Source organism: Protobothrops mucrosquamatus, unplaced genomic scaffold, assembly GCF_001527695.2.
Source record: "Protobothrops mucrosquamatus isolate PMUCROS unplaced genomic scaffold, P.Mucros_1.0 scaffold2556, whole genome shotgun sequence".
Taxonomy (NCBI): domain Eukaryota; kingdom Metazoa; phylum Chordata; class Lepidosauria; order Squamata; family Viperidae; genus Protobothrops; species Protobothrops mucrosquamatus.
This window is the reverse complement of record NW_015388616.1, coordinates 41,746-69,598: the sequence shown is the minus strand read 5'-3', so window position 1 is coordinate 69,598 and position 27,853 is coordinate 41,746. Positions and strand designations below refer to the sequence as shown.

Below are 27,853 nucleotides of genomic sequence, written 5' to 3'. Positions count from 1 at the left end.
GAAATGAACAAACTTACGTTAGAACTAAAAGATAAGGAGACGTCAGAATTTTATGAAATTTGGAATAAATGTTATAATTGGCTAGAACAGAGAAAGAAAAAGATATAATTATTGATGTATATAAAATGTAAATAAGATGTAAAGAACATTTAAAATGTAAAGCACTGTTCTGTTAGAAGAAAAGATTTATGTTTATGTAATTTTGGTGTATGGTGTATGGTGAAAAATAAAAAATAAAAAAAAAGAAGAAAAAACCATCACAGATGCAGAAGGCAATAATCCAAACCCTCCCCTGCCCAATTTGCCCTCTAAGACAGAGGTCCCCAACCTTTTGGGCACCAGGGACTGGTTCCATGGAGAAAGGCTTTTTCATGGACCGGAGAGTATGTGGTTTTGTGTGCTGCCTGCATCCCACGGATGGGGCTTTGCTTGTTTGTGCGGACCGGTTGCTGGCATGCTGCGGCCCAGTACCAGTCCACGGCCCAGGGGTTGGGGACCCCTGCTCTATGATATCTCAGGATCCTTCCAGGTGGGATGACACAAAATTTTGCACATTTACATTTTGCTTAAGTGTGATGCATCCAAAACAGTTTCTCAGAACTTGTGGAATGTGATTATAGTTGGAAAGAATATCCATTTAAACCTAGTCTAGTAATAATTCTAGGAACAGCATCTTTACATATAAATCAGAGAGGTGCCATTAAAAAAAGTTACATTCAAAATATCCCAAGTTTCATGTTATGCAATGTGAAAACAGATGTCCTGTAACTATCTTTAAAAAAAAAATCAAGCAATCATGTTACATGATTTCTGAACCTAGCCCTAATGAACTTGTTTTTCTGTAGTGCTACTTTTGCATAACACCCTATGCAAAAGTATTGTAATATTTTGAACGTATGAACAATATAATTGTATATTGTTATCAATAAAAACTTACCTGGAAGTGTGTGGTGCTCATTTTCATCAAGGAACATAAAAAATATAAAAATATATACATTCAATTCAAATAGATGCAAATAAGTACCCACGCCCAGGAAAAATTGCTGGAAGTACCCCGGGCTGCAACTGGATAGGTGGAATTTAGCAAAATACTTAATGTAAAATGATTGTTAAGGAATGCTGTTAACGCAATACTACTGAAAAAGTATTTCAGAGATTGCTTAGTTCTTAAATGCCTTTTTGGTATAGTACCCATCACTGAATTATCCCAAATAGCTTACTTATGCAAGCAATCCAAAGCCACATTAACCAAGATGCAATTTTCCCTTTCCCTGAGATGGCATTTATATCAGAATAATTACAACACTACAGCTTGAATTAGTGCTATAATCATGGCTGGGTAATTACAGCAGTACACTGCAGCACTCGATTTCAGAGCCTTCTGAAAGATTTGTGGGCTTTTGATGTGTGAAATGCAGCCCAGAATAGTTTTCTTAAGTCTTATATTCACTGCGGTATATCGTCTGCTCACAGCATTTTTGTGACTGTAATATTTACTTTCCAATCTTCGTGTTTTCACTGTTTTCTATTGTTAAAGATTTCTGTAGTAACTCATAACAGTAGCTCTATATAGTAAAAGGAAAACATAAAATGCCGTTGTCTCTTCTTTGTTTATAGAGTCTTAATTCCCCCACTCCCAAAATCTCAAAGCAGCCTCCATACAAATGAAAATGGTTTTTCCATGCAACTTATTCCATACAGGGGGGCAGCACACCCATCTGAATGGCCCAGAAATGACATAAAGGGCACAACAGAATCACAGTGAATGGTTGCCCTACCACACAAGCTATGGTTTGAATTTAAAGTAGAGGCAGTCCTCAACTTACTATCATTTGTTTAGTGACCATTCAAAGCTACGATGATACTGAAAAAAGTGACATGACCATGTTTTAAACAACCACTGCAGCATCCACATGGTCACATGATCAAAATCTGAATGCTTGGCAACTGGCATGTATTTATGACAGTTGCATGGTCTGGGATCACCTGATCACCGTTTGTAATCTTTCCATCTGGCTTCCAACAAGCAAAGTTAATGGGAAAGCCAGATTCACTTAATTACTGTATGATTCACTTAACTATTGCAGTGATTCGCTTAACAACTGTGGCAAAAGAGATTGTAAAATGGGGCAAAACTGACTTAACTCACTGTCCTGCTTAGCAACAGCAATTTTGGGCTCAAATGTGATGGTAAGTCGAGGACTACCTGTAACCGTAAAATTAAGTGCATTACAGCAGGGCTTTTCAACCTTTTCACCCATTGTACCACTTTTAGGATATGGCAACATCTGAGTACCACCAGTCGCCTAGCAAGGTGTCAAAAACCTGATATCCCCCCCCAAAAAGGAAAAAAGTGATAAAGTACAGGTAGTCCTCGACTTACAACAGTTCGCTTAGTGACTGTTCGAAGTTACAATGGCACTGAAAAAAGTGCCCCCCAAGCCACAGCCAAGCAAGACACCTGCCTGCCCACCCGGCGGCACTCTTCCTCCTGTCCAAGGTTTTCATTGTTATGAGCATTTCTGTTGAGGATTGGCAGCGGGGGTGGGGTGGGTGTTTGTTTTTTATTCCCCCCGTCTGCTGGGTGGTTGCAGCAGGTTTTGGTCACGTCACATGACCCTGGGACACTGTGACCGTCATAAATATGAATCGGTTGCCAAACATCTGAATGTAAATCACAAGACCCTGGAAAGGCTGCAACATTCCAGCTGATCGGCGCTTCTTCTGGGCTCAGCAGAAGTGCCAGGATCAGTGCCGCTTTCCAGCTGGAGTCTGGCACTGATCCTGGGGCTTCCGCTGAGCCCTGACAGCCCTGCAGCTCCAGCCGTCTCTCACTCAGGCTTGTGCGGTGCTGCCACCGGTTCAGCTCATTCCCCTCCCTCGCTACCACTTTTCTAGGATGGTCGCGTACCACCTGCCAGGTGCCAATGTACCACAGGTGGTACCCGTACCACTGGTTGAAAAGCCCTGCACTACAGTATATAACCATTGAGCAAATTTATTCTTCACCTTGCCATTTTAAGGCTTATGAAAAATGCAAACATGTTTTCTTGGGGAACTGCTGTTACAAGTATATATATTGCAGTGCATCTACTGTGGTAGCTTACTTTTATTCAAAAGGAGATAAAAACAATAGACTGGTTTCACAAACATGTAGTTTTAGTGCATCAGAAGGAAAATGCTGCACTTGTATTTATCAGACTTTGAGGAACAAGGGAGGGTGACTGTCTCTTTTCTTCACATTTTTAGACTTCCCTTGTTGCTTTCTTTCCATTCCTAAGCAATATCCCTTCCAAATCTTCATTCAATGTTCTTTTTCTTACCTGTGGTGGTAGGAGGAAAAAAACGATGTCTTTTTGCATGATGGTTGGTATTTGCAGACAAGATCAGTGAAAGGCTCTTATTTTATATTCATTTTAATTAGCAGGTAATTCAATTAAATTTATTTTGGTTCTGATCCTACCTTTGTTTTTAAAATATGGCTTTTGGCACATATAACCTTATAATCTTCTGGCATATCTTCTACATAACTATGTGTATATATAAACATGTTTCATAAGCAGACATTCACTGGAGTGTGGATAGAATCTGCAGAATTGGTTACAGCTTGAGTTGTCAGTCCTATTGACGAGGAAAAACTAGGCATTACAGAGGATTTGTGTCTATGTGTCTCAGGGTTTTGCCCTTCATTTTCCCAAATGCTCTGATGCCAAGTGCTTTCTTTGCCAGCGGAGAGACCTCCCCAGCGTAGGCCTCAGACAGCCGGGCAAACTACTCAGTCTACCATTATACAGTAGTTCAATACCTTGTGCGTTCTGCAAGAGTGAACAACTCACAAGCAGCAAGCCTCCAACAAACACCCTGTGGCTGGCTGCTCATAATCACAGTCAGCTGTGCTAAAGGAGGTGCAGCTGTGCCTGCTTAACTGGAGGGGATTTAAACAATCCTGACAGTTTTTAGTTCCTGGATGTAATTTTGGGATTTCCTTGTACACTCCCAGGTTTTGCTTGCTTCTGACCATGTCTTGAGCTTTCTGACCAGAGACTGTTAGACTTGCTTTAAGTCTCTTTCTCATTTCTCAGAAAACTGGGCATGCAAACATAAATCCCGTACTCAACTTCCTGTTTTGTTGCCTTGCATTCTTTGCACTATCTGCATGCATATTTTTTCACACCTTGCTTTTATCTAATTGCTGATCTCTTACCCAAGCACATTTTTTAATGTATGCTTGCCTCTGGCTCCTCAGAAAGACTTGTGCATGTACACATAGACAAACTCTTAAGCAGATTCCCTAAAATTCTAGGTCATCTTCTCTTCAAATATATAGTTCCTCTACCCTGTAATAAATTGGGAATGCTATAAATACAAATACATTCTAGCATAGCTTTGTTGCTAGCTAATCACATATGCATAGGAACTTTGGAGCTGGCGATAAGAGAACAGAAAATAACTCAAACTGTCTCTCTATATCACCTTCTTTTGTTGGTAAGGTAATAAGAGTTTAGTTTCCCATAGGAGAAGTTGGAACAGCTATGAAGTTGTCATAAAGGAAGATGCACTTAAAAGCTTCCAGGATGACATGTTAAAATCACAAAGGATTTTGGGGAAAAGTTGTTTATGAACGAACTGGCTGGCAGCTAGAGATTTTACACTGAATAATGTGGATCAGACAGTTTTGGCGACGATTGAAAATGGAATAATGGATCCTGTTGATTTCTGTTCAGAGAAAGCTTAGCTGGTAAACTCAAGGGAGGGCTGAGCTGTTTTATTTATTCAATTTGTTTAATTGCCATCTCAACAAATGACTCTGGATTGTGAGCCATATAAAATAATTAGTTATTACTAATTATGATTTATAGAATATTAGATGAAATCATAACAAGACTCCCCAGAATGTTCAAGGGGAGGTACCAGGAAGAAGGTACTGAAGAGAACATGCATTTAGATGATCCTACTATTTGGCTAAGATTGAAGATAGATGGAGGAAAGATAAAATATTTGCTTGTCACAAAAATATCCAGTCAATCACATATCATTTTCTCAATATGTAGTTGATGGTACAATGCCAATTACTTTCTTTAAAGTAGTTTTTATTAAAAGCTTTCACATACATAATAAGAAATACATTCAAAGTAAATATCAGTAAATGTGAAAAATAAAAAAGGAAAGGAAAGGAAGAGAAGAGAAAAACAATAATAAAAAACAGAAAATAAAAGAAGTGGCTTCCAATCTCCCTCTCTGCAGTTATACATATAATTCTAATAAAGCCTCTCTATGATTACATAATCATTATTTCCCTTTTTTCTATAACTTTATCGTTCTAATCTTCAAAACCGTAAGTCACAAAATCATTTTTTTTACATAAAAAAAATCAATAAGGTCACCAACAAATGTAGATGCTGTCCTTTTTCTAATCCAAGAGGTGAGTTTGGTCATCTGGGCAAGTTCTGTCAATTTCACCAGCCATTCCTCCATGATAGCAAATCTTTTCTTCTTTGTACGTATAGTAATCTTCCCACTGTAATCATACAGGTAGTCCTCGACTTATGACCACAATTGAGCCCAAAATTTCCATTGCAAGACAACTGTTAAGTGAGTTGTGCTCCATTTTACGAACCTTTTGCCATGGTTGTTAAGTGAATAATGTGGCTGTTAAGTGAATCTGGCTTTTCCCATTGACTTTGCTTTCTAAGTTGGTTGCAAATGATAATCCCAGGACCCCGGAAGCACATGCTGTTTGCCAAGCAACCAAAGTTGGTGACGTGACTGTGGAGATATTGCAATGGTCATAACTGTGAAAAACGATCATAAGTCACTTTTTTCAGTGCCGTTGTAACTTTGAACAGTTGCTAAAATGGATGGTAGCAAATCGAGGAATACCTGTATATTGAAATAATCTTCCATTGTTCTTTTTTAACTGTTTATCCATCAGTTCAAAAAGGAACCATTCTGGCTTCAATCACTATAGTGCCAATTACTTAAGTTCTGGAGAAATAATACACAAAATAATTGCTATGGGGAACAAATTCAGGTCTAAAGAAAAATGTAAAATGCCCAAGATGTGTTGTTTGCCAAAGGAAGGGCAAAGAACTGAGGTATGGTATGAACAAACATGGAACTTAGGACAGAGTAAGATACTTATAACTTTTAAAGATTTTTACATCCTGCAAAATTTTGATGAACTGAAAAATAAACAGGCAGATTCTTCTTTACTCTCTATGTGTAGAGATGCTATATTAAATCTTACCAAAGGAATTACAAATTCTCCCTGCAAGTATTAGTTCCTATAAATATAATTTAAAAACAGATGAAAATAATTGTTTTCCAGCTTGGTCTAATTTTTTTTCACTTGTTCTAAAATAGCTTCTCCTTTTCACCAATGAAAAAGAAAACGAAGGCTTTTCATTGTTGGGCCACTTATTGCTCAAAGTTAGCTTCAACACTGGAAAGACAATTACTCTTTCTAGTGCAAACTGGAATGCAGCTATAATATACCAATTCATCATGTCTGGCTGGAGTCTTCTAATGAGTCTCATTACTCAAAAAAGAAAATGGTCTTAAGGAATGCTACACCAATTGTAACAGGTTGCACTGTATTTATCCCAGAAAACAATCTTTTTTCTAATTCTAATAGAGCAATATATTAAAGCCACTTCTCTAAGGTGCAATCTTGCAACAGATCAGTGTACATTAAAAAGGTTTACCAATCTACCACAAAGATTTTCTTGAACCAAATAAAATTTCAGCAAAAGCAATTTGGAAATTTACCATGTTCATTGTTTAAAATGATTTGCAAAATATACAATCACATTTTTTTTAGAAATAATTACATTTTTAAGACTACTAAAACATTTACTTTTTAGCTTATCAATAAAAGTATACAAACATATCCTGCAAAAAAAGTTAGTTTGCATAGAAATATTTTGCCCTGTGCAAATTTTATTAAAATAAGGCTTGAGTTTTTTAGCAGCAATCTAATTTTTTTAAAAAAATATGCCAAGAAATGGCAAAAAAATACTCTGCAGTCTGCACTTAACATTCACTTACTTTACTCATTTAATCTAAATTTCAAAGAAGTCAACAGCTTAGAGTACCAGGCATGCCCACAACATAAGGCAACATGGTATGCATTCAGCACCTGCATCTGCTTTCAGCAAATCACAGGCTTAGAATGAATCCATTTGGATTCAGAAGTCTAATCACTGGTAAAGTAGAATTTGGGGAGAAGATTGCTAGCTCTCCTTTCAACAGTGATCGTCTTATTGGATTGTCACGCTGGATTTAATGAATCTTTGCAAGAAAGAGAGAGAAAATATTTTCACTTTTTTATATAACTGTATCTTTCTAATCTGAAGGGTCACAACATCAAAGTTTAAAAAAGAACACCTGAAAGTCAGCCAAATCAAGGATATAAATAAAGTATTGGCTTCATTACTAACCAATTTCTGATGAAAATGAAACCCCAAAAGTAACAATTTCTCCTGAATCAAGTAGTACCAGGAATATGAAGTTCAAATTTGTTTCGTAAGTAGTTCTGCATTTAAAACAAATGTGAAAATGTATTTTAAATGTTTCAGAATCGGTAGTAATCCTCAAGATCACCCAATACTTTATAGGATAGAATCGAATGTTCCTGTGCAAGAGCTGCTAGTTCCTTGAGAAACTCTGGGAAGAGAGCTGCTGCAAGGATGGCATTTGGAATGTTCAAGGGGACTTTGGGAAGACCAGAGCCTTTTTTTGCTTTATTTCCCAAGTAAGTCTGGAGGAGGGCTTGGGATGCCTCTGAGAGGTTCTTAACTTTTTCTGTGACACTCTTCTGCTGCCCGTTGTCTGAAAAAATAAAAACAAAAAAGTAAAATTTTTGAAAATACTTTAAATGCACATGCAATGTTAGAAGTTCTAATAAAAATTATTGGGTTATTTTTACAGGATGTTTAAATGTATTTTGACATCATTATTTTATTTTCACCACCAGCCTCACAATACAAATCATCAATTTTACTAACAGGAAAATTTTACTTATCTTTTGATGAATGGGGTTCTCAACCAAGATTCTTAAGTGTGGCACATCACAACATGCAGGGTTTATAACTCTAAGCAATGTGGCAGTATCAATAACATGAAAAAGCCATTCTAATTCTGGATATTATTTAGGGCTATGTAGTGGGAATTTTTCAGTGTCCTAACAGGTGCATTTCATGTATTTCTGCTCTTGTGTCTTGCAACTTAAATTAATGACATGAAAGTGAAATATAAATCTTTTATATTTATATACAGATTGTATTGTTTGGGGAAGAAATTTTTCATTTTCCTAAAAAAAATGAACATCTTATGATACCTTTATGGTCATTACCAACAGTCTTAACAAAATAAGAGTTGGAAGAGACCTTAGAGCAGTGATGGCGAACCTTTTAGAGACCGAGTGCCCAAACCGCAACCCAAAACCCATTTATTTATCGCAAACTGCCAGGGCTGCATCAGCATTGTGGTGCCCTCAGGGAGACAGGGAGGCACCTCTGAGTGCCGCCTCTGGCACGCAAAAACCGGGGGCGCAAAAATGGGCCACCATGCTGCAAGGTGCAAAAATGGCCGCCGCCGCACCGCAGGGTGCACATACAAGTTGCTGCATCACGCAAGAACAGGGCAGGGCTAGTGAGTATCACGCAGGCACTAGCCCCACCCCATTTGTAGCTCATGCGTGCTCACGGCCCCATGCACGCCTGCACGCATGCAAAATGTTTCCCCCTTTTCTTCCAGTCCACCAATCAATAATGGTTGGTGACCTCTGCTCTACCACCTTTATTTGAGCTTGCTAGTCAGCCGCTTCGCCTCCTTTGTGCTGGGTGGGGCTCCTGCTTCGGGCGGCGGTGGTGGCCTGATGGACCTGCTGCTGGCAGTGGTGCGCATGCCAACAGAGGGCTCTGAGTGCCGCCTCTGGCATGCATGCCATAGGTTCGCCACCACTGCCTTAGAGGTTTTCTAATCCAACTTCCTGCTCAAAAAGGAACCCTATACCATTTCAGACAAATGTTGGCCAATTTCAAAGCACAGTCTTGTGCTAAATTAATTCTACTTCATCTCTCCTAATTGGTGCGATCTGTGCTGATGACATCTCGTTTACAATAGGCACTGTAAACTGTAACTATTAGGCATTAGTCAGTGATTCCTAAAAAGCTGTTACAAAATGGGAGTGTAAGCAACAAAGATAGATTCAGCTTGCAGACTGACCGAAAAAACTAGAGAAGACAAATGATCAAGGCTACAATAAAAGTATATGTAGCTGGAATTAAAAATATTTTCCTGTTTAAAATATCTCAAATATTTTAAAAGGAAAAATAATCCGAAGTGCCTCATGAATAAATATCCACTAGATGTTGGGTGTTGTTCATACTGCATGTGTTAAATATTTTGGAGATAGATGAAGCAGGGCTAAAAATATCAAAGCAGGCATTTGGCTCATGCCTTGGGGGACACATAAAAAGAGTGGCTACAATTCAAAGGAAAGGCATTAGGCATCTATTTTTCTCTGACAGAAGGCTTTAGAAGTCTTGCAAAATAGTTCTGAAAAGTATAAAACAGAGGTGGTCAAACTTGCAACATCATGTGACGTGTCGCGAGGTATCGCGACTTTTTTTCCATTGCCGGCAATGGGGTGGGCACGGTTTCGCCATGGTGCATCTGGCCCGCGGGCCGGCAGTTTGACACCCCTGCTATAATATGATGTCAAAATCTTCTGGCTAACTCAGCCTATTGAAACCAGAATTGTTTGAATCCTAGTCTCCATATGTTGGGTTTTAAATTCAAACTCTAGGGAACAAACTGCCACATCTCCTACCAGCTAGTTACTTCATGTATTTTTCACATGATTCACTAATTATGTGAATTAGACAATGATTATAAAAGATACCAGAAGATATTAGGACGGCAATCAGAAATGAAGAAGCATTGAAATTAAAATTGCGAGGAGGGAAAGAAGGTCCCAACTGCTTCTTATTAACACTGAAGCAAAGCTTACAATGAAATTAAGGAGCAAGAAAAGGTGGACTCTTCTGGAAAAAAATAAAGAAACCTCTTTACCCATTCTACTGTTAAGCAATTAGTCACTATGGTTACTGTTCTCATCAGATTCTGAAAAGTCCCCTTATCCCTGAACGCAGCCACTAATGAAAATTCCTATCTACAACAACTATAGAAGAACAATCCTCTGACACAAGATTCTAGCAGAATGCTAATCAAGGCTTAGTGGGGTTAAAAAGTTAATTCTGAAATCGGAACACACAAACTCCAGTCCAAAGATTGCAAGTACGCTATTTTTCTAAAAGACTCCTCAGTATCATCCCCATGGAACATATTTTAGTTCTTTTCAGGTCATCCAGTAAATATATTCGTGCCCCTGAACAGGAAAGCTCCCTTTACTCACCCTGTCTTTTCATGAATTTGATTAAAGGTAATATATTATTACATCTTAGAAAAGTAATTTCATTCTGCACAGAATGCTACCCAAGTTGTTTATTCTTAACCTATGAGCCAAACATTAGCAATGATGGGGGAAAGATAAACTTTTAATTAACACTTCCAGCCTTTATAATTACTCATTTCCGTGTTTTGTCTTCTAAATGAAAAATTCAGCTGAATTATATATTTCATGCAGCAATTTACAATTTGGGACATGACTTTTCAGAATAATGTAGGTTTGTTAAAAATGAGGGTCAAGAATAATGAGTAACCACTAAGACATACTCTATATAAAAGTGTATGAGGAGGATGTGTGAAAGGCAATAAAAGCCCCCTGACCTACTCCAATTTACAAAGACAATGCACATATACATACAAAACTGACAATTCCATTCATATAAATAGTAAGTTCATTGTATTCCATTTACGTTTTTCATATCTGTGCTAATTGGTCTTCTTTTAAGCTCATTCCATTGCCATTGGAGTATTTAAATTTTATCACTAGGGGAGCATATATAGTAAGCAGCTGATCTAGCGCAACTGCAACCACATGCATAAGTTTGCTGTGGGAATAAAATAAGAGAAGATATAGTACTCTGTATAGATAGACATAAAGAATTTTTCAGAGCCTGAGCAAAGGATAACAGTTTGTCAAACATTACAAATACAAAATATGAAAAGGAACCAACACTACGTCCTCTCCACCTCTCAGTGCATTGTGGAGTGGTTAGCAAGAGGATCAGGAAAACTCTGCCAAATTCTTAGAAAATTATTGCTAACTTTACATATGGCATATCAATTTCAATAATGAATTATAAACTACTCATTTGTCAAATAAATAATGATGTGACAAAATCCTAAAGACCAAGTTCAAAAACAGTTTGGGGAATTTGGTACAAGAGATGCTTAAAAGAAATAAACCACTAGTTTATACAGATAATTTTTCTTCCTGAATTACAGTTAAACAACTCTTGAGCAATATTCACAACAGTGTTATTTACATAAAATTATTGGGTAATTTTATGCAAGCATCCCAGGTCAAAGTGGGGCTGCAGAAAATGATGATTATCTTCTCCCTGGAGCAATGCATTTTTGGTTTTATTAGCCTACAAATTGTTCCAATAAAAGTTGGCTAACATGCTAGAATTGACAACAGTATAATCAAAAGGCAGCTGCAATAGGAGAATGTTGTCTCATATGAAATAACCTAACCTGTCTGCCCTAAAGTGTTTATAGCTAGACTTATTTTTACCACAGTCCATTCCACTTGGCAAGTGCATTCATGAGATGTTAGATTTGCTTAACTCTGGCAACAATGCATAAACTGCAGAACCTTTTACTAATAGAATTCCCAAGTGAATGTTTGAAACTGCTCTCTCCATCACATAGCCTTGCTAAAAATAAAGCAACTTAAAGCAATATTTTAATAATGGCTGTTACACCTATAGATGGAAATTATTTTTTAAAATCTGTGATTTTCAAATATCTGTAGTAGTATTAATAGTAATAAGAGTTTTAAAGTAGTCTTTCATAAATAAAATTATAACTGTATAATAGTCTTTTCTTGATATAAAAGTAGGATATCAGGAAAGGTAAGACTATAGCTCTGTGGTGGCGAACCTATGGCACCGCGCCGTCACCCCAGTCCTAGGCCTTTAGCTGGGTTTTATAAAACCTTTTCGCTTTAGGCCTCCGCCACCATGCACAAAAAAAAAAGGTTCAATCAATCAATTTCAACTTCTTACAGGAAAAAAAAGATCTCGCAAAGTTGGAATTGATTGATTGAACTTTTTAGTCCCACCCAGTCTGCCATTACCACCGCAGCCACGCCTGCTCAATGGGCCCACCCCCACCCAATGGGCCAACCCCACCCAATGGGCCACGCCTACGTGGCACCCGACAATACATAAGTGGGTTTTGGGTTGCAGTTTGGGCACTCGGTCTCTAAAACGTTCGCCATTACTGCTATAGCTTATCTTAAAAAGTTGCACATTTATTTTTCCTACACAAAGTTTCAGCACTTTGTCATCCATGAGGACTGAGAGTTAGGTTTTTTTCTGCTCTAGTTTCTTTGGGACATATGAGTATTGCAGTGAACATTCGGTTATGTTAAAAATACTTTAGATTTTATGTTGTTTTACATAATGTAGTCATGTAGCTCAACAATGTTGAAACTTATGCCACTATTTTTAAGCAGTTAGAAAATATTATGGAACTCAGAAAAAAAGGATTATTCTCTGGTTTTCCAACATTAAGATAGGCTGATAGTTCAAGCTCATATATGTCCTGGCCATTTAATATACCTGCCAGTTCTGGTCAAGATGAACACAACTCTAGATTGGTGAACAGATGCCTAAAGACAATGGTAAGGATAATTCGCAAAATTAATCCCAACAATTATGTACAATAACTTTGCACTGTATAAAATATAGTTTACTTTCCATTTATTCCATTCTTATTAAAGCTAGAAAAAATATGTTTAATTTATCAGGAATGATTATTACCTTTATTTAATGATTCTAAAGGAACATCCAGTGCATCTACTCGTAAAAGCAGGTACTTTTGTGCTTGTATCAGAAGAGCAGGGAAATCTTTTTCAATGGAAGCAAACTGCTCAATTTTATTCTTTATAGATGCCAGCACCTGCCCCAAAATAAGATAAAATAAATAAATAAATATGATCTATATAGCTACAAATTGTTATATCAGTTATTCATTAAATTATGATTGAATTATGTATTTTGTCCTTAATAATGTATCTTACTGTGATATTTTATATTCTTTTGATTTAAACAATTACATTTTAATAAATCAACATTAAGATATCACTCTGCAAAAACTGAACCAAAAACGTATTTAAAAAAAACAAAAACAAAAGGGTAAGTGTTACACTTTAAAGTGAGTTTTAAAAGATTTCTTTTTAGCATTAAAGTAGTACCTGGTACAGAGACCGCACACTAGGCTGAAACACCATATTTGTATTGAGCAAAAACGAACGAAGAAGAGGTTGTGGGTAACTGGCCAGATGAGTAATTATTCCAATAAGCAGCAAATTTACATGCAAGGAGTTTTCCAACATATTTTCCAGTTTTGATAGCACAACGCTGATAAACGGGCCTGCAGATTTAAAAAGTAAATCAAAACAAAACAGATTTTTGAATCATAAGAAAGGAGGAGCAAAAGGAAAGGGGGTTTGTGAGATCTGATCCAACTCAACATAGTTTAAGATTTTATTTAAAATTAGCATCAACATATTTTACGATTTTATTTAAAATTAGCAGCATAAGGCCAATTATTTGTTTCGTTTGCAGGCATACAAACAGTAATTGCAGAAGGTAAGCAACCGTTAATCAGGCTGTATTCCTTTCTTCAGCTCTCTTGTCTCTCTTCTGCTAAGGAGCAGAACTGCAAGAAAAAGAGGCTTGATTTATTAGCATCTGGCCAAGCATTTTTAAAATAAATTGCCTTTCCACTGGATATGTGTGCAGTCCATTGTGTTAACTAAATGTATGCATTGCTATTTCTAGATTCCTACTTAGTGTTGGGGAAAAAAAAGGATTGACTGATACTGGCTGGCATTGCCTCTCTTAGGCTGGCAGGATATGATTTCTCCCTTCCCCTACTTCCCATAAAAGCCATTTGCAATGAGTAGAGTCATCCTTCATTGGTACTTCACCTTCAGTCCTGAAATCCCCACTTGTTTAGCCCGGCCTCTCCTGAAACCAAGGATCCTTCAGCTGCCAATGTTATCTAGAATCTATTGGGGGGGAGGGAGGATTGACAGCCATTCTGCTGTGCTTTTCCAAAAAGTCTTATGTTCCTGGTTCTCTCCTCCCTTTCCCCAGCACAGCAGCTGATGTTTTTCTGTGAGGAAACATGTTACCCAGTGTATTTCTTCTGAGTGAATATATGGCAGGATAACAGGCAGCCCTAGGCTGTGATATGCTGTCACAGGAGCTCTGATATTAAAAATTGGATTAAGAACCACAGCTATCAGGTATTCTGCATTTCTGTTTTCAACAAAGAGGCTAGGTCTAGGAACTGGTGGCATTACAACTGGTACATTTAATGCTAATATCTTGTTATGGAATACATTTGACTGGGCAGAGGGCAGGGAACATATACAGAAAAGCATATGCTTCCTGCCCCAGTGTACAACAGAATGACTTAGCAATAAGCATAGCTGCCTCAAAAACTAAAAAAAGAAAAATATTTATAAAGAGATGGAGAAAACACTATTGTAATTTTCCCTTTCTTTTCCTCAAGATTTTAAATGCCACTTTTACAAAGAGAGAGAGTGAGGAAGGGGGGAAGGAAGGAGAGAGAGAGAGAGAGAGAGAGAGAGAGAGAGAGAGAGAGAGAGAGAGAGAGAGAGATCCTCCTATCCTATTTCTCAGGGGTGAAGTATCAGTGACATTCTGAATTCAGCAAGCCTCCAAATCAAGGTGTCTTCTCCTGTTCTCTTCCCACACATTCCAAGTAATTGGTGCCCCCTGGAAAATATATCTTTCAAAGAGATAAACTAAATTATAGCTTGGCTTATACCAGGGGTAGGCAATCTTGGCTCTTTTATGACTCGTGGACTTCAACTCCCAGAATTCTGGGAGTTGAAGTCCATGAGTCATAAAAGAGCCAAAGTTGCCTACCCCTGGCTTATACTGATATTTTTCACAGAATGGAATGGGGCAAAGTAATCCCATCCTCCTTGTATCTACCAATAGTTTGCCATGCTTTACAACGGATACTCAGGATTGGCATATTGCATTGACGGAACTATCCAAGATTGGTGTGGTTTGCAGATGTTTTGTTACTATACTACATAACATTATCACTGGAAAAAGTTTGAGAAAGTGAGATTGGCAGAGATTATACACGCATCTGTCTTGCCTGCTTGCCAGAGCTTGGAGGGGGTGTGTGCTGCAAGCGAATGTTGTTTTTCAACTGAATGATGTATTGTTGGTAGATTTTTGACTTGCAAGGTGACAACTCTATCGTATCTGTGAAATCAGCTTTTTGATGGGATGGGCTCACTGAGACGATAGCTTCTTTCCCTGTGATTGCTGAATTTACTTAGGTTTTCATTACTGATTCCATAAAATGGGTCTACCCATTTATCTCAGAATTGGACAATTAGTTTGTGATATGGGAAAAATATTGTGGGCTGCTCATGCATTACTTCTGGGTCTTTGGATATGTTTTGAGATAGCTCTATAAATAGGTTTTAAGTCTTTATATCTATAGATCATTGTTTGGCTAGACTGACATTCTTTCTAAAAATGTTCTTGAATTTTTTGTACCTAATAACAGAAAAACATTACAATTCAACAATCACAAAAATGGATAAATATCCTCCCAACAAACAATTCAATCACACAGACATCAACACTGCCAATCACACAGGAAGCAGGCAACGCAGATAAGATGGAGCACCATTTTATCAGACAAAAAAAGTCTACAAGAAAGTATCAATCATTTGCAACACAATATGCACCGGAACACATGCAAAGCAGGCAATTTGAAAAAGATATATAATTCCCACCAATCAACAAATCAATTAATCTGACATCTCCTAATTCATACATTAATGATGTTACCTAGCAGAAAAAAGTCTGCAATCCCAAAAGTATAGCAACAAGATAGTATGCCAACTTCAGCTACACATTTAGTGAAATTGTAAAAGCACATAAACAAAACCAGCGTGTAGGTGGCAGTAAAGGACAAAAATGGATCCATTTTTTTCTATATAATTCTCAAATCAAAGATTAATGTTTAAGGACATTAGTTAACATTATACATAATAAATGTTCATTAGTAAATGCTAGTCATAAAACTCATGACTGAAATAAATGTATTACATATTAGATATAGCTATAGGTATGAAGGTGGTGCAGTGAGGCTCAAGAGCAGTGGCCCCCCAACCTTTTGGGCACCAGGGTCCAGTTCTGTGGAGAGGCATTTTTCCGTGGACCGGAGGGGGTGTGGGTTTGTGTGCTACCTGCATCCTGCAAATGAGGCTTTACTCGTTTGTGCAGACCGGTTTCTGGAATGGCAGTCCACAGACCAGGGGTTGGGGACCCCTACTCCAGAGGGTATGTGCAATGGTGTGAGGGCAGTGTGGTGAGCACAAAGACACATGGGAGATGGACAGGTGGGGAAGACTTAACTTAATGACTTACAACCTTGTTCCTTGTTCTCCATTGACTTTCTGGGGAAGCTGGGAGGGAAAGTCACAAATGGTAATCTCACGGTCCAGGGGTACTGCAACCAATCATAAGTGCAAGTTTCTTGCCAAGCACCCGGATCGCAATCACTTGACTGCAGGGAAGCTGGGACTGCAGGGAAGCTGCTGAACCTTTGAGGATTGGTCATAACCACCATTCATTCAGTGCCATTGTAACTTTGGTGACTGAAGTAACGGTTGTAGACAGAATGGGGATGCTTCTGAAGAAATTTATTATGATACATACAAATAGCCTATTATTAAACTAACTGCCAGTAATTGTGACAAAAAGAGATTTATAAGTTTTGAACTTTTTGCAATACAAAGTAAATTAGATAAAAAATGATATTACCCGCAACTCACCATACAGTCTTAAAACTTACTTGGATCCTATTCATAATAAAAGTTACATTTGCAACATTATATTCCCATTTTATAATGATAATTGTGTCCTTGTTAATAGGTAAGTGGTGAGCATTACTTTATAAACAATTAAAAGCAGCAGATGTTATATTAGTCAAAACATATAGAGTATTCGTATCTGCTCAGTTCCATACTTGCTGCTTATTCCCTGGACAGACAAGTTCTGTTTCCACATTTTACGCCTGTAAAAAAAGGAACAATGAATCCTCTCCACTGTCCCTGTGCTCTGCCATAAAACTAGCAGGCAATTTTATTTTTATTCATATTTTTATAGATGAATAAAGTCATTAGAAAATGATTTGCTATATATTGCAAAAAAGAAGAGGGTGAATGGAATAAATGCAGATTTTAAAACAACTGTTGGAACACATCAAAGAAAGATAACAAACTTGACATAGAATACAAAGAAATCTTTACACATTATACTCTTGTCATAACTGAATTAAGATTTGTAAAATCAATCCATCTACTACCATTGTAAAAATTAAAATTACTGTTTGCTTTCTGTTTTTTTTAATGGATGAAGATTAATAGAATTTATGAAAGTTGAAATAAAAATCCAGGTTGAATTAGTTATGGAAATCATTAACAAAAGTATATGCTTGCTTATATTATAGCACTGTAATATAATACGGTACATCATCCTCTTACTGTATCTCTTTATTTCTCAAGAATGTTTTAATTTTTTTAAAAGTGGGCCAATCTATTCCTGTGGTGATTAATTGGTTATAACATTCATGCCTTGAAACAAAACAAGATTCAAGGAGGCATCCAGATTTGTTTGTTCCTTTATCTTTCTGTCCTTGCAATAACATGCAGTACAAGGTTGTTAAGAATAACAATTAAGAGCATTGCCATAAATCATAGATCAAAACTACTAGGTTGCACCTCAAGGAATGTGTCTGTAATATTTTCACAAACATCCATGTCCCTCTTTCTATTGCTTTCCTTCTTATCAGTTATAAAGTAATTATAAACTTGTTTTAAACTAATGCATACGGTATGTATACTCAAATGTCTTTAATCAACACACCATGTAAGACTGAAGCTCTTGGCTCATGTGGATGCAAGAGTCCAATGATCTGCGAACAAAAGGACTGCCTGGAATTCTCTCCAGTTGCTGGTTTCATTGGGTGAGTTTTACATCACAGATCTAATTCCAGAATTTGAGGCATTTAGACCAAGGTGCTTTCCAAGAATTTATAAAATCTATTCAAAAATGCTTTAATCTAATGATGCTACAAAGAGACTTGCTGCATTGTGATACAAAGTTGCATGTTGCTTGACAGCAGATGGAATATTCTGCAATATTACACTAATATTTAAAAATTAGACCCAAAAGGGAAAAATATGAATAGGTTTGATTTATTGATTAACCCAGACAATATATATAATAGTTTTGATTTATTAAAGGGGATACTGTATTATTAATTAGATGATTTAATGTGGTGGGAAATAGATAACTTTTAGGAAATAGAACAAGACTATATTCAAATAGATAAGACATGTATTTTGAATATTAGATTCTGTTATGAACTGAGATAAGGGAAACTTTGGTTATTTAAAGCTTGGAAATTATAAATATCAAATGTTAAATTTTAATATTGATGGGAAACTAAAAATTGGGAAAAAATCAATAATAGGACATTGATTGTCTCTAAAGATTGAATGTAAAAGTAATTAAGATATGTATAAGCTAAAATTTATTGATAAATGTAATAATGTTTTTACTTAATTGATAGAATAAGAACTGTATTAGCTTAAATACGAGATAGTAGATATTAAGGGAAAATGTAATAATGATGTTTTTACTTAGTTGATAGAATAAGAACTGTATTAGCTTAAATATGAGATAGTAGATATTAAGGGAAAATGTAATAATGATGTTTTTACTTAGTTGATAGAATAAGAACTGTATTAGCTTAAATACAAGATAGTAGATATTAAGGGGAAAAAAGAGAGGAAATATTTGATGTTGTAACTTGAGATTTGTACTAAAGATTTTTGTGTTATTGAACTATTGATTAACTCAGCCATCACATTGCTTTTTAAATACTTAGATGTAAAATTGGAAAATTAATAAAATATTATTTAAAAAATAAAAAGTTACAGCGGCACTGAAAAGTGACTTATGACCATTTTTCACACGACCGTTGCCACATCCCCATGGTCATGTGATGTATATTCGGATGCTTAACAACTGACTCACATTTATGACGGTTGCAGTGTCCCGGGGTCATGTGATCAACTTTTGCAATCTTCTCAAAAGCAAAGTCAATGGGGAAACCAGATTCACTTAACAATTGGGTTACTAATTTAACAACTGCAGTGATTCACTTAACAAACGTGGCAAGAAAAGTCATAAAATGGGGTGAAACTCACTTAACAAATGTCTCAATTACCAACACAAATTTTGGGGTCAATTGTGGACGTAGGTTGAATACTACCTGTATTTTAAACAAAGAACCCAATAAAAATGCAAGCATACAAAATAATGTGCCAGCACCTGCTATTCACATCAAGAACTATGTCATTGTAAAAAGCATGAGTGGCTTAATAAATTAGAAAACTGTACCGGTAAATGGGATATTCTGGAATCTTGGAGGGTTGCTGGGCCAGGCATCTTTTAATCCAAAGGGTGAGGGCATACTTTCTGCTGATGGAGTATCTGCTGAAAAGTTTTCAAAATCTTCTTCCTCTTCAATAGGGGATACTGGATCAGGAATCAGCAGTTTCAGTTCTACCAAGCCTGAAGAATTTGAGTCCAATTCTTTAATGATGTTATCACATTCGGAAATAAAATCTTCACGGTCAGGACTCAACAACTTCATGTTAGTGTGATGGTCTCCTTCTAGGGAAGACAGTGTCTGTTCCAAATCAGGTTTCAGAATTGTTTCATCAATGTTGCCTTGGATTCCATCTTCCGCTTGTTGGATCAGATTTGAATTTTTTATATTGCGCTCCTCCTCCAAATTTAAATCTGATGCGGGGCTTTCTAGAGGACCATTGATAGAGATGGCATCTGGATTATCTACATCTGTAGATTTTGATATTAAAAGTTCCTCCTTTAAGCGGTCTGCTTCCTGTGCATCCTTTTCAGCACATAGCCTATAAACCATGACATCATCCTGAAAGTCTGATTCTTCTATGTATGATCCTTTGATCAACATGATAGCATTTTTCTTCATTTCTTGAATGTGCTTTGGTGGTTCTGCAGGAGATTGGGTATTAAAATTATCATCATGTTGGGGAGATCCTGAATCAGATCCTGGAGAGATCCCAGTATCATAGCTATCATCCCATTCCAGCTCCAGTTGTGTCTTTTCTCTCAATGGTCTCACCTGAGAAGAAACATGATTACTAGGTGTTCTGGGTTGCAGTTGGAAAATAGGCTGATCTAGGTTTTTACCCTCTTCTTCAACTGAAGTTTGGATAAAGGTATATGGATTGGGATTTTCCCCATCATATGGAGCAGACCAGACTTCACAATCTTTCATACAGTGCAGTATGAGAGTTTGAGCATCCCAAAGATACTGCAGGTAACTGATATCAATAGTTTTCCCATATTTCACAATACATGTGGAGTCTGCAATGCTCTTCCTGGAGGGTTCTTCGGAGGAATCTGCAATGCAGTAGCAAAAGGTTACAGGGAAGTAAGGGGAAATACAAATCTTCATTTAGACATCCTCTTACATGGGTATGACAGCTGTACATCACATCAATAAATAGTATAATTAAACAAGATACAGATTTAATGCTAAGCATTTGAATGAGCACAGAGAGAGAATATCAGTATTAATGCCAGACTGTCTCTAAAGTTAGTTAACCTTTCCCTATTTCTTTTGCACTGTGGTAATTATATTTTTACTTATTATTTATACTTGCAAATGTAACTTTGGGTATCACCTTACAAAATATAATTTTCAACAAAGTATTCCAATAGTTTGCATTGCCAGCAGGTAAACTCCTGCATACCAAGATCCTTGTGACGTATTAACATAAAATCCTGATTTGTATTTCTGCTACAAAAACACATCCTAGGAAAAATGAACCATCTGCCATTTTTTTCTGAGAGACAGAAAAACAGGAAATAATACCATGGCACATTTATGGTTGCTTTTTTTTCTGTATGTCCTGCAAAATGAAGCAGCTTTCTTCCCATCCTCATGTATTCTGTAATCTATGCAGTGGCTCAAAAATCACACAAAAATATAGTTGCACAATTTGACATGATTTAGTCCAAATATTATTTGCCATTGAATCAATGTTGACTCTTAGCAACCACACAGGTATACTTTCTCAAGGATGAATTCAAATGTTACATAAACTGTAGTTCTTTGTTCCACAATTTAAAAACCATTTTATTTTACTGGATTATTGGCCTTTTCTGTGATTATAGGCAAACATATTTATTAGCATTATGTTTTGATGTGGTTTCTAGTTCTTGTGCAAAGCTCAGAATCCACGTGGATTGAGGCAATACATGAATACAGAATTATTGGAAGTACACAGCCCTAGATTAGGACTGTCAAACATGACACAACTCCTCATCCATTTTTTTTGGCATGCTTAATGTTATCAATTCTTGGACGAGTTTCTATTTCTGCAAAGTAATGTTTAGTGTTGTATGGCATAGAATCAAACACATATGGTAGAAAGTATTCTTTAGCCCAGTGATGGCGAACCTTTTAGAGACTGAGTGCCCAAACAGCAACCCAAAACCCACTTATGCATTGTCAGGTGCCGGGTGGGTTGTGGCCCATTGGGCGGGTGTGGCCCATTGGGCGGGCATGGCCCATTGGGTGGGCGTGGCTGCAGTGGTAATGGCAGACTGGGTGGGACTAAAAAGTTCAATCAATCAATTCCAACTTTGCAAGATTTGTTTTCCCGTGAGAAGTTGAAATTGACTGATTGATTGAACCTTTTTTTTTTTTTTTTTGGCACACGGTGGTGGAGGCCTAAAGTGAAAAGGTTTTATAAAACCCAGCTGAAGGCCTAGGACTGGGGCGACGGCGTGCATGCCCACAGAGAGGGCTCCGAGTGCCGCCTCTGGCACCCGTGCCATAGGTTCGCCACCACTGCTTTAGCCCATATTAGATAAAATTTGGGATTGACAAGTTATTCTGCAACATGGTATAGAACAGGAAATGGTTCTTTCCCTTTTCTTAAGGTAAAGACCAATCAAAGACAACAATGACCATAAATATGTCTACCTCTCCTTGACTAAAATAAGCTCTCTATTGTTCTTTTATGATCCCAAAAATAGTTGCTTGAGATTTTCAAATTATCTAATAATGGGGCATGTTCTGGGCAATACTAACTCCAAATTAGGCATAAGACAAATAAGACTTAAAATCTTTACATTCAAGATTTGTGAATCATGTAACACCCCCCCCCAAAAAGGATAATTACCATTGATTACCTAGATACATCTTACATTTTAAGAGGATTTTGATTGCTACCTTTACTTAAATTTGTATATAAAATTCCTTTGTAGACTAAAGTAGTTTTCTAAAACATTTCCAAATATGAATATTGGTGTGGGAAAAAATCAAATCAACTTAATACAAGGACTGTCTTTTTAGAAAGCAGATAAATGTTTACCTGCGCAATGATTATTTTTTTTCCAGAGAATATAATCTTTTTCTTGCTTTTCAAAAGTCAGAGTAATGCCACTTGAACAACAGATAGGAGTCAAGGCAAGCAGCTTAGCGGCAGATACAGAATACCAATCTCTCTCTCTCACAGACCATCTCTGGCTGAACATAATGTGATTGCAGGGTATCAGGTACCTAGAACAACAAGAGGCTATCATTAAACTAAAATAGCAGAGAGAAAAGAGAAAAAGTGTCCAGGAAACCTTATTTGTTATTTAGATTGAAACACACCAAATACCATTTTTTACAGAATGACTAAGGATTAGGCTGCTGAGAAGATGCTTTGCCTGTAATAGGTAAAAAAATAAAAGACTACATTTTTGGTGGTAGAAGTATCAGGATACTGTGACTTCCTGAGGCATCAATAGTGGGCCAAGTGAAGCAGCAGTTTAAGACAGACTTTGGACACAGATTCTAGAGAATTTTCCACGACTTCTCTCAGCCAGGAAGATGAGCAGAACCCTGGAAGGCAATATTTTCAATGCAACAGGTACATCACATTTCACTTGGCATTATGGTCATAAGAAGGCTACAAAAAAGATAGGATTAACTTTATCCAGAGTAGTATCTCCTATTCCTTCATCTTTTCAGAAAAAGACTGCAAACTTACAAAGAGTAAATATTATGCCACCTAATTAATTAGCTTTAACATGGCCTGGTAAAAACAGATATGTGGTGTCTGTTTGGCTAATCACTGCAGAATCAATTGGGTAGCAAAATAAAAGCAGAATGTTTTGTTTTACCAGCTTATATAGACAATCAAATGGACTGATGGTGAAGGAGAACCTTCTTGTGCTGCCTAGGTATTTCCTGAGCAGGAGATGGGGTAGAAAGCAAAAAATATTGGGACAAGAACAGATTCCTAATCTCTTCAAAATATGTTCCTTCCATTAATCACCCCTGGCTTTCTAAAGGTAGTGTCTCCAACTGAAAAAGCTTGCCAACTCTGGAGGAAAAACTGCATGAAGAAAAAAGACAGAAGGACTAAAACATGAGATAACTTGTTGCCTACTGTACATACAAAGGTGAATTGGGTCATTCAACAGCTATGTGAATTTAGGAAAATGTAACTTTTCGACCTTGTCACACTCCGTCCCTGCCCTTCTCTTAAATTTCTGATAAGCCCCTTTCAGCTAGCTAAGGGGTCCTGTTTTTAAATAAATTCCCCCTTTGTCTACATACTGAATTTTGCATTTACTCCCATGGTATAATTCATCATTAAAGCTGGTGGGAATTAGAAGGTAGGCCTTCTCTGCTGAAACCCGTTTTGTGGAATATTCTCTCCTCAGAGATTAGAACGGCCCCAACCCTGTTGGCCTTTCATAAGGCTTTAAAAACCTAGCTGTGTGTCCGGACCTGGAGCTTGGAATATATTAAGGGCCCCATTCCTTGGCTTTGCTTTACTTAGATAACTACCTCATCTGCTGCATGTATTTTTTGTTGTTGGTTTTATTGTTTTGGTTTTTTTTAGTTGTTTTAATTGTTTTATTGTTTTAGAATTGTAAGCCAAGTCATGTGGCTGAGATGGGTGGCTACCGAAAATGAATGAATGAACGAACGAACCAACCAACCAACCAACCAACCAACCAATAAATGTATATATATATATATTAATCCCAAGATACCAATTTTCATTGAATAATTTGCACTGTAATTTCAGAAAGGAAAGTTTGACTTTACCTTAAAACTAGCTGCAGCATCACATCTTCACAATGCAAACTGATAAGTGTTTTGAACAATGCCAAGGACACCACACAAAGCTGGGAAATGATAAACACAATATGAATGCATAATTTTTCATCCTTTCCAAGGTAAAAAGAAAAAAACTCATACTTGCAAATAGCACCCAAACTGAATTGCGATAAATTTGAAAGGAATTATATAAATATTTCACTTTGTTACATATTTCCAGAACAATTAAATTAGCATGCCTAAAAGCATAAACCAAAGATAAACAGAGATATATGCTGGGATATGGGAAAAATGCTTTAAGAGCAAGAAAAAGAATTGTGATATGGTTTGAAAGAGAATTAAACTGTAATTAAGTTCAATATTCTCAAACATCTGCATGATAATTTTGCCATGTTTAAATATGGATCTTAAAATGAAAATGGGCTGTTCTTTCTAATATGAAAAACTATGTTATAGTAGACAACATATATCTATTTTATTTAATCAAAATTACAGGCTATCTGAGAGAGCCAGTTTGGTTGGTTGCTGTAATGGGTAATGGCAACTGAGTGACTTTAGAGCAGTCATTTTCTCCCAGCCCTAGGATTCAGGCAATGGTAAACTACTTCTAAAATACTTTGCCAAAATAACTGAAGCACCTTGATCTGGCAGTCTCCGAAAAACAGACACAACTGAATGGAAAAGACAAAAAGAAGCCACCTTGGCCACACCCATAATTCTGGACTAGACTCCATCTAATGTTTCCTGAAAGTCATCTAGTGAGGTAAGATTGGACCAAGAGAAAGTGACTGGTCCAAAATAACCCAGTCAGCTTGTGTGGCAACAGATGGGCGTAATTCTGAGTATCTCTGCTGTTACCTATTTATAGAAATCAGTCCTATTGTTACATTATACAACGAAGAAGTCATTTTGCATCATTTATGCACTATGGCCTGATTCCCAAGGACAATACTTTATAATACCCATAATACCCAAACTCTCTACCAATACAGTTCAACAAAGATAACACTGACAATTTAGCTGTTGAAACAGAGAGTTTTAGAATAAATCTACTTTGGAACTGGAATCATTGCAGAATATGTATGTGCATACATACCTCCATTAATCATATTTATTTGGCCCAAAATAAAGTGTCAGGCAAGGGGAGAGGCAGGAATGCAGACTGAAGCAAATGTTTTTATTTACTGCTTCAGAATCCTATGCAACTAGAATCTGCTACCATGTTAGCTATTTTTGTGACATAAGTAACATGCCACAATTATTCAGAAGAGGATCTGGACAACCATTTAATAGCTTGTATTTCTATTTATACTGGCAATCCAATGAAGTAATCATGCTGGTCATGTGGATATTATTATTACCGATGACACTGGATCAAACAACATTATACTAAACAAGTGTTTACTTTCATGAAAATGGACCACTTAATTCTATTTCTCTAAAATTGGGTTTGTGAAATATATATATATAGGTAATTTCAAACTATTAAAAAATCAATATCACTCGTGTTTTATACAACCACATATATTCTGCTCTTATGTATTTCACAGCTATAGAAAAACCCAAAAAATGGTCTAATGAAGTGACAAAAAAATAAATCAGCTTTATACTGCTGAATGGCTGATTTTATTGCCAACTTGTGATTGTATTGTTGTTTGAATTAATTGTTTGATGGTTTTAATTATTTATACAATTAAACTTTATTGTATTTCTATGGTTATTTTCAATGAAAGGAATCAAACGAGGATTTGATGCAAGTGAAATAATTGGACACAAAACTAAATAAATAATAAAATAAACAGTATCTTAAAAACTTTAACAAATAGATGCAAAACAGTATGCCTGAGCATCCTAGGCAAAATGTAGAATCGGCGTTAAAAGAGTTTAAATCTCTGAATAAGTTTTCCTTGAATTTAAGAACTTTTTAAAACACAGGACTACAGTATGTAAAATAGGTTTGCACTGTATTTGATTGGACTACAGGCAATAAACAGAAATCTCTCCCCAGCCCCTCACCAAAATCAAACACAAGGGGAAACTGAGGCAGGAAACACTTTTAAGCATGAATCTATGTGGCTCAAATATACTTGGCGAAGAGGTGTAGAAAGACAAAAGAAAAAACGAATAACATAATTTTGGATATGATTCACATTCTTTTGTAGCCAATGGTGTAATGATATTGTTTTATTGGCAGATTTTAATTTTGAGATGAGGAGAGCTGGAATAATTTCAAGATTAGAAATAGGCACCAAACAGAACAGAAGCTTTATATATCCATATTTAACTTATTAAATGCAATAAAGAAAACAAATACAGCAAATTATAGCACTGAAAGGAACTGGTCTGAATGCCAAATTTTGATGGCGATTATTGATTACTTTTTGTCAGGCCACAAAATGGGAAGCTGGAAACTTCCTGTAGGATGCTCGTCCCTGACTAAAGATATTCATTGTAAATCTGGAATTTTAATAAATGTTCAATGTCACTTAGGAATTTGGAGAAAAATAGTTTATAAATGTTTTGTATGGTTACAATGAAATTAGGCAGCCTATTCTATAATTACTCATTTATTTCCTTCAGTTATATTCACGCATGTCATATTCTTGTTATTTAGATTTCTTTTTCATGTACAAGTATTCTAAATTTCAAATCATTTTCAGCAGCAAAGTCATCTTAGTACTCTTCTGGCCATAACTTTGTTTGCTGAAATGCTTTCATCATTCAGGTCCATTCTGAAAAAAATAGTTGTTGACCTAATATTGTAGAAGATGACCAGGCTAAGCCCGAGAGAGGGGTCAAACGCATCATCAGTCCCAAGCCCCTCCAGCCCACTTTGAATTCCGTTGACTCTTATCTAGTGCCTATTTGCTTTGACTCTTAGTAGTTCAGTAGTTAGTAATCCAGATTCTTATAGAGAGCTTAAGCTTGCAATAAACCCTTAGATTCATTTGGACTCTTGCCTGGACTCTTGATTTCCTGCACTTGACAAATATTACACAATAGTCAGATTATATAAGGGGGGAAATGACCTCTGCCAAATGGCAGCCATCTAGAGCAGTGTTTCTGAACCTCAGCAACTTTAAGATGCTGGCTGGAGAATTGAAGTTCACACATCTTAAACTTGGTGAGGTTAAGAAACGATGATCTAGATGATTTCCACAAGTGCAAATGAACTGTCACTTTATTGAGTAAGTAAAAGATCAGAAATAAAGAAGCAAACAGTTATGAACAATGCCATTTTCTTAACTAACCAAATTCATTTCACCAAATGAAAACTAAATGAAACAACTGAACTGGATATCTCATATTTTTCAGTTCTTTCAAATATCCATTCAGATTCAAAGAATGCTATGGCCTAACTGAAACTGAGAAGTGCTATATGTGAGTTTGTGTAAGGATAATATTG

The 27,853-nt window shown here is 36.6% G+C and overlaps 1 protein-coding gene across 1 annotated transcript in view; it reads right to left on the bottom strand.

Annotated features, from left to right (window-relative positions):
* Positions 1–7,316: 7,316 nt before the first annotated feature.
* The window catches only part of FAM160A1 (family with sequence similarity 160 member A1), a 56,835-nt gene continuing 36,298 nt past the window's right edge, over positions 7,317–27,853 (bottom strand). Inside the window, exons 7-12 of the mRNA XM_015825238.1 lie at positions 24,436–24,515; positions 22,703–22,890; positions 19,674–20,720; positions 13,394–13,572; positions 12,960–13,098; positions 7,317–7,830 (exon numbers count right to left, since the gene is read on the bottom strand). Of these exons, the coding sequence (XP_015680724.1) occupies positions 7,574–7,830; positions 12,960–13,098; positions 13,394–13,572; positions 19,674–20,720; positions 22,703–22,890; positions 24,436–24,515 (1,890 nt within the window). The 3' untranslated portion in view covers positions 7,317–7,573. The remainder of the gene's footprint in view (positions 7,831–12,959; positions 13,099–13,393; positions 13,573–19,673; positions 20,721–22,702; positions 22,891–24,435; positions 24,516–27,853) is intronic.